This window comes from Micropterus salmoides, unplaced genomic scaffold (genome assembly GCF_014851395.1).
Source record: "Micropterus salmoides isolate LMB-PRFRI ecotype aquatic unplaced genomic scaffold, ASM1485139v1 Ms_hic_scaffold_2749, whole genome shotgun sequence".
Taxonomy (NCBI): Eukaryota; Metazoa; Chordata; class Actinopteri; order Centrarchiformes; family Centrarchidae; genus Micropterus; species Micropterus salmoides.
In genome coordinates, this window is record NW_024041983.1 from 1 (window position 1) to 7,762 (window position 7,762).

At 41.1% G+C, this 7,762-nt stretch overlaps 2 protein-coding genes across 3 annotated transcripts; one reads left to right on the forward strand and one right to left on the reverse strand.

Moving 5' to 3' along the window:
* Window positions 1-26: 26 nt before the first annotated feature.
* LOC119881854 (28 kDa heat- and acid-stable phosphoprotein-like) lies at window positions 27-2,692 on the reverse strand. Of its 2 annotated transcripts, XM_038691955.1 has the most exons (6): window positions 2,617-2,692; window positions 2,199-2,256; window positions 1,837-1,928; window positions 1,315-1,416; window positions 963-1,084; window positions 27-734 (listed from the first exon to the last, which is right to left on the reverse strand). In XM_038691955.1, the coding sequence occupies exons 2-6, from the start codon at window positions 2,209-2,211 to the stop codon at window positions 518-520; spliced, it is 546 nt and encodes a 181-aa protein (XP_038547883.1). In that variant the 5' UTR covers window positions 2,212-2,256; window positions 2,617-2,692; the 3' UTR covers window positions 27-517. The 2 variants fall into 2 exon arrangements, with proteins under 2 accessions (XP_038547883.1, XP_038547882.1); XM_038691954.1 differs by lacking the exon at window positions 2,617-2,692 and having other exon boundaries at window positions 29-734; window positions 2,199-2,485.
* A 57-nt stretch (window positions 2,693-2,749) lies between these two features.
* Window positions 2,750-6,771, forward strand: LOC119881856 (protein BUD31 homolog). Its single transcript, XM_038691956.1, has 4 exons — window positions 2,750-2,942; window positions 4,023-4,145; window positions 4,396-4,562; window positions 6,208-6,771. The coding sequence occupies exons 1-4, from the start codon at window positions 2,849-2,851 to the stop codon at window positions 6,256-6,258; spliced, it is 435 nt and encodes a 144-aa protein (XP_038547884.1). The 5' UTR covers window positions 2,750-2,848; the 3' UTR covers window positions 6,259-6,771.
* The last annotated feature ends 991 nt before the right edge of the window (window positions 6,772-7,762 follow it).

Below are 7,762 nucleotides of genomic sequence, written 5' to 3' on the forward strand. Positions count from 1 at the left end.
GAGGCATTTAGTCCTGGTGTTATAGTAAATATGATTTAATTCTAACGTACTGTAAACTTGTTTTGCTGCTTATCTTACTTGGACAAAAACACAGAGGTTAGATTTATGATTTATTGTTCGTATCTTCAGACACTACATTTTCACTTTTAATGTTGGTGGTGAAGCTGAAAAACAAATGCTCCATTAACAAGGCTACACGTTAAAACATTTTAAAAATCTTAACAGGCTGAAAAGATTCATCATCACATATTTAAGCACTAACTTTTGTAGCAGATTGAGTTTGAAGTTGAGGACAGGCACGCAAAATAAATTAATTAATCAAGCGATATCGTTTTGACTCCTGCTGCTCTGAGGCTCATTTTGGAGATAAGAGACTGCTGAACCTTCACACACACACCACAAGATTAAATGAGTCCATGGTGACTTGCAGAGTGTGGTAATGTAAATAAGCCTTCGTGACCACATCACGGTTCTAATGTGATAAATTGTGTAGAGTTTCCCCTGGAGTAGAGGAAATTTACAAGCTGTTTAATACAATCATCACTGTACAATAATAATTACCATATGACATGTTTTGCTTACCCTTTTTCTCTTCTTCTTTCTTTCTTGCCGCCTCTTCTCTCTGTTTCTTGATTATGGCAAGGCGAGCAAGGTCAGCTTTGGCCTGGTCCGTCTTCCCTGCCAAGTGCATCTTCATGTAGCGCTCCTTGGCCTTCTGCTTCTCAATCTCCTCTCTGCACCAGAATGAGAGTGTGTGAGTGTGTGTGTCAAGGTGGGGAAAGTGACATAAGGAAACTATTTTGACTGGATATTATAGAAACCTAATGTCAATGCTTCATACTGCTCCAAATGTCATGGCATGCAACTTCAATTTTACTACTTCTCTACTACATGTTAAAACATGAAGTTCCCATTTAGCACTGTTACTGTATAACTTGTGTGTTTTGACATGAAACCCACACCTCTCTCTCCTTGATAACTGCCTGGGCTCATCCACCTCAATCTGTGTCACCTTCTTGGACTTCTGAGCCACTCTGTTGGGGTTCTCGATCTCTATCAAGCCCTCCACACCCGCTCTTCTCCTCTGCAAACACATCACAACACATACAGCATGAAGTGCTCTGAATACAGCAAACAATGAATGACCACATTCATAAGAAGAAGTTACAAGGAGCTCCACACATGTACACAAAATACAATTAATCAGTATTTATATATATATATATATATATATATATATATATATATATATATAATATAAAACTGTGTGTGTGGTATCAGAGCAACAGAGTGACATAAACATTATGGCAGTACCAGGGAATTTTCATCATCGCTGTCATCTGATCCTGACGCTGGTAGCTTCTCCTCTGCCGTGTCGTTCGGAGCTGCACCCGCCTCCTCCGCCTCCTGCTCTTGCTAGGACATATAAATGACAGGAGAACATCATTAAACCAGCTCAAGGGTTTCTGCCTGTTAAAAGTGAGTTTTTCCCTGACAGTGTCACCAAGTATTTGCTCATGGTGCAAATTGTTGGGTCTCTGTAAGTAATATTACAACGAGTACAGTCTAGACCAACTCTATATGAAAAGTGCAATGAGATAACTTCTGTAATGAATTGGCTCTATATAAATAAATGTTATTGAGTCAAATAGTGATTTGGTATTACAGGAGTACTCCAGCAGAATCAAAATCTCTTTCCATTGGAATTATGATTTTTGGGAGGAGTAGGTCAGCATTTCTGGAGCTTGACCAGTACTTTAGTGAAGAGCTGCACACACACTTGACCCTGTGTGGCACAAGATTAAAAAAGTCTTTGGATGTACACACTCCACCAACCTTTTTCCTCTCCTTCTCTGCCTTCATCTGGGCGTCTATCTCATCGGGGCTGGTGTACGTCCGCACGCGACCCTTATGGCCACCTTTCTTACCTGCGAAGATGAAAAATGACAACACACACACAGATTTGCATCCCCCTTGTACGCGACAGCGAACAGACAGGTGTCAAAGGAAGCAGAGCGGCCTATAAACATTTCTTGTTTACTGTTTAACACCATCCAAAGCTCAGATCTGTAAGTTTTAATGCAGTTTATTAGTCTAATACTAAAGAGGCGTGTCGCTGTTGTGTAGCTAACAGCAGGCTAACAGATGTAAAACAACTGACTTCAACTAAATGCAGCAGGTTTTAAGATCATTCTTACCTCCTCTGGGCATTTTGACAGACGAAGCCTTTACTGTAAGCGCCCTGACAAGTAAACGCTGACACAAAACATAAGTGTTAAAAGCAGCAGCACAAACTGACAGCTGACTAAACTCACAGGCTGGATGAGTAACACAATACTCTGAGTAGTTCAAGCATTTCCCTTTTAACAAAGCTTCAGTACAGGAGGGTTTCACGTATTTAGTAAACGCGTTTGCTGGTATAAACTAAATTATGTTAATATTTCCATATAATCCCACAGTCGCCTGACTAAATGACGCGGGTTATTAAATGCAAGGACCTGAATCATGTTGTTTATCTTAAGGCAGTTTGTTTGGGTGCTAAAGTGATGCAATCTGCCAGGGGCGACAGAAAAACATCTGCGTCGGTTTAATCTCAGCAAACGTCTTTATACTGACCTGAATAGATGTTTACATGAACATATATAGCGTTTAAGTCTTTAAGAGGTAATGAAACGCCAATAAATGGAGGGTGTTTATTTGTGGCGGTGACGTCGTTCATGAGACGACAAGTTGAAATGGACCCCCACGGTGACGTCATATTACAGCGACAGAGCCTGAGACGGGTTCACCAAATAAAAACGAAAACACCGTGAGCTTTTGTTCAGTTTTGTACAAAAATTAGAGCAACATGCCCAAAGTAAAGAGGAGTCGGAAGCCGCCCCCGGACGGCTGGGAGCTTATTGAGCCCACTTTGGACGAGCTGGATCAGAAAATGAGAGAAGGTGAGACGGAAACGGTAAAAGATGATTGTCCGACGGTCCTCACAACACCTGGCCGTCTGTGGTGGAGAAATCATTTCAACCGTAACATCGCATTAACTCTAACTGTTCACAGATGCCCATTCAATTTGATTTTACAACCGATTAATAAATGTTTAATGGAAACACTAACGTTAGTTTGTTAGCACGAAACTCGCATTAATCAACGAGTCAAACGTTACTGTTGGTTGTAACGTTAGTTCAGTCAGATGCAAATGTTTAATATTTCAGTTTTCACTTTGTGTTTTTTAGTGATGGGCAAATGAAGCTTTTGTGAAGCACCGAACCTGAGCCAATTGTTTCGAAAATGGGTTCGTTACGCGAAGCTTCAGTTACAGTGACCTCTCATGGCGAAGTGCAAGGCTGCAGGCAAATTAGGCGGTCTTGTTGATGGACAGGAGGATTTTAATTACATACACGCACGCACCTCAATGAGCGGTGTTTGAGAAACTACTTTACTTATGTAAAGAAAAAAAAGACTTTTAGTTCTGAAGCATCTTTGCTTTAATAACCCTTGGATTTAAAGTATGTTTAGTTTGAAAAAATTGTTTGATGCACACACATTAAGACTGAACATGATGTTCTATTTACAAATAAAGATTGCTGAATGCCTGTATTGTGTTATTGAGGAGTGAGTGCAGGGGAAATATGGCATAGATTGGGTGTGTTTGTGTAACTATGGCAGGGGGTGATTGGGTGGGATGGGGAACACAAACACTCCGAAGATTTCGAGATGATCGAGGATGATCAGTGCCAATGAATCACCTGATTGGAGCGCAAACCATCAGTGGCAGATCTCACTGAATCTTTTGTTGTGAATGAGTGCAAATCTCATCAGACAGGTTCCAAGCTCTTGTGGAAAGTACTCGGTTAAGAGAGGAGGCAACAGATTAATGCTTTTCCTCAGAAATGATCTCACTATCCATGGCGCTATTCACACCTTAACCAGAGAGGCGTTTTAATTACCCAAGCAGGTGGAGCACCATTTTAATTTTAATTTCTTCTTACCTAATCTAACTTTCCTGATTTTCCTCTGTGTTCCAGCTGAAACGGAGCCCCATGAGGGAAAGCGGAAGGTGGAGTCCCTTTGGCCAATTTTCAGGCTGCATCATCAGCGGAGTCGATACATCTTCGACCTCTTCTATAAAAGGAAAGCCATCAGCAGAGGTAGACAGATCTGTGAAGTTTATTAGATTTTCTGCAATTACATGCCTTACATAATTTCCATGTGTAACAATTTTGTGAGAATTCAACATTTTTCAAGTCCCTAAGACTTAATTAAAGATGTTTGTCCAGCATATTTTCCGCCTTGCAAGAAGATTTTGCTCATAATTAGACATATGAAACACATTCATGGTTAGACTCTGCGTAAAAGATGCCAAACCTGTGTTGTCTTTCTGTGCGTGTCTCCTGACAGAGCTGTATGAGTACTGTATAAAGGAAGGCTATGCAGATAAGAACCTGATTGCCAAGTGGAAGAAGCAGGGCTACGAGAACCTGTGCTGCCTGCGTTGCATCCAAACACGAGACACCAACTTTGGAACCAATTGCATCTGCCGAGTTCCCAAGAGCAAGCTGGAAGTCGTAAGTCTAACAGAACACTATTTTAATCATTTTGAAAGACAATCCCATTGGTGCCCTTCTGCTTTACATTATTACTGCCAATGTCTAAAGAGACATGAGTGCAGATATACACTTCAAAATCAGATTTTATTGATCCCCGAGGAGAAATTCTTTGTCACAGTTGCACACAAGGCAAAAGGAATATAAAGAAAGAAAGTGGTATGTGAAGAAATATAAATATCAGAGTAAAAATGTAAAATAAAAGAAAATATATGAGTGTGATGTACAGTATTTACATAATTAAAGGAATTGTTATTGTGAACAGTAATAATGAATAAATAGTAGCAGCAGAATTGCAGCAGATAGTATTGCACACTAAGTAATTAAGCAGGTGTTATTGCACAAAACGGATAGTAATGACCAGTTTAACTTTAACTAAGTGTCCGTGTGTCAGACATTTAGAGGGAGGAGTTATAAAGCTTGATGGCCACAGGCAGGAATGACTTCTTGTGGTGTATTTTGGGGGAATGAGTCTTGCACTGAAAGTGCTCCTGTGTTTGAGCAGCACGTCATGGAGTGGGTGGGAGACATTGTCCAAGATGACATGTAGTTTGAACTGTATCCTCCTCTCTGACACCACCGACAGTGTCCAGCTCCACCGCCATTATGTTACTGGTCTTACGGATCAGTTTGTTGAGTGTGACTGTCAGCGTCCGCTACCCTCAACCTGCTGCTCCAGCATGCAACAGCAAACAGGATAGCACTGGCCACCACAGACTCATAAAACATCCTCAGCATTGTCCTGCAGCTGTTGAAGGACCTCATCCTCCTCAGAAAATAGAGACGGCTTTGGCCCTTCCTGTAGAGGGCTTGAGTGTTCTTGACCCAGTCCAGTTTATTGTCAATGTGCACTCTCAGGTATTTGTAATCCTCCGCAATGTCCACACTGACGCACTGGATGGAAACAGGGTTCACTGGCGCCTTTGCGTCAGCTGTTAACCTGAGAGCTGGAGGAGGGGGGAGTAGGGGTCTCCAAGGAGGAGGGCTGGGGGACAGTGAGGTGGAGGGGGGAGTAGTGGGGTTGGAGATGTTTGAGGGCTGACAGCAGCTGATATAGTAGGGGGATGGGCAGTAGACATGGCATTAAATCTGTTAAAGAACAGATTAAGTTTGTTAGCCCTGTCCAAGCTGCCTTCAACTCCTCTGCTGCCAGTTGGTCTGAAGCCAATGATGTTACACATGCCGCTCCAGACCTCCCTCATGTTGTTCTGCTGGATTTTAAGCTCCAGCTTCCACCTATACTTCTCCTTAGCCTCCCTGATCTTGAGAGATAAAGTAAAGACAACGCTATTAACACAGGGTGCTTTCAAAGACCTGAATGAATGATGATTTAATCTGAATGATTTAACATGCTTTGAACCATTTCACTATTTAGTTTCAAGTTTTGTTGTTTTTTACACAGCCACTGGTCTAGTTAGTTACAAGAGGCTGCTGTTTGATTGATCAAGTCAGACAAATGAGCGAGCCAGTTTTTGCTGTAATAATTTAAGAAATGGAATACTTACTGGAGGAAAGGAAAGAGTGACCGTTATCCAGTTACTTTCTTAAATGTTAAGTCCCTGTGTGCCCTCGTGGTCTAAATCCTGCTGTTTATTCCTCTCTGCAGGGAAGGATCATTGAATGCACTCACTGTGGATGCAGAGGATGCTCTGGCTAAACGCTTTTTTTTTTTTTTGGAGATCTGGCCTATTTTCCGTCGGGGATTCGGGCCTCCATTTGTGCACTCTCAAAACCCCAAAGCAACATTGTCTTCATTTCAGTCACCTGCATCAGAAACAAATCGCTGATATCTTTGCCACCATCCTCAGCTGCCCTTAAGGGGGTCAGTATTTAGTTTTCTCTTCACACTGAGGGGAGCCAAGGAGAAAACATTGAGAGGGGCCACATTGTATTGCTTACATTTGTTTTTGTGTATTTTTTTCTCTTAAATATTTTGTGCCCTCAACTCCAAAAGCTCAAAGTAGGAAGTTGAGGTTAGCTGTTTCTGGATCAGGCCTGTCATTCCAGCTAGTCACTGTGAAGGTCAAATGAAATTCTAATAATGTTTCATGTCATTTGAAGAGGGCTGGGAGAAATGCTTTTAGTTTGAAATGTCATTGTTCTAAACCTTAAAACTTTTTACTCATCATTGTTCTTGTAGTCTTATTTTAAATTAAACTCTTCTGATTTACGTCTCTTACTTTTTGGATGCAGGTTAAGTGTGGGATTCACTACAGTCTAAGCATAACATCATCATATGAATTAAAAAACAGAAAAACATGGACTGTAGAGTTGGATTGTTACATACCTCTGTAGGTAGGATAAATCACTAGAAGGTTGAAGTCCTCAAACAGAATTTTCTAATGACTCTATAAGTTAAACGTGTCAATATGTTTAGTTTGTGTGTCTGTATTTCTTTTTCTCTTGGTGACTGCTGCAGATGCTCCTTTCCTTATCAGAAAGGTGAGATTTAGCTGTTTGAGGAGAAGCTCCAAATAACTACATTGGTATGTTTTGACTAAAATATTAGTCTCTGTGTGTCTGAGCTGTGGCTTCATGAGCACAAAGCAAAATTCTATTGAGTTTCTAGAAAAACAAGGTCAACATTCCCAAAATGCTGTCATTCAGTCCCCTCTGCTTAATATGGTTTTACTACTAAGAAACAGTCACTCTTGTTGTCGACCTTATTTCCATGTTTACTGACTTCATTGGAGAAAATACAGCTTACATGTCACAGAGCAGATTGTTACTCTGTATCTTCATAATTTAAGGTTAGACTGTCCAGTGGGAAATTGCAGATATTCTTTAATTTGTGGTATTTTGTCATCTCATCTGAGGCACCAACATTTCAGAAGATCTTTAGTTCAAAGTAAATCTTATCCTGTCACTGTACAGCTGTAGAAATACTGCGCCTCCGCCAGCTGATGTGCATGAGAGCTCTGCTTCTGTGCAGCCCTGTAAGATCACAAAGAAGCTGCTAAAGAACAAGGACCCTCCTGCATCTGAGGTGTATCTCCCATGAATGTAGCCAGCCCACTCACTCAGTCCCTGCAGAGTGACCAGTATTTTTCTTCAGTCTACTACCTTGCCTTCTGCTGCTCCAGCAGGGCAAGCATTTATTATTCATGACACATAAAAAGCTCACATATCCATCATAGCTAAAATCAGTTAAGAGTCTGTTT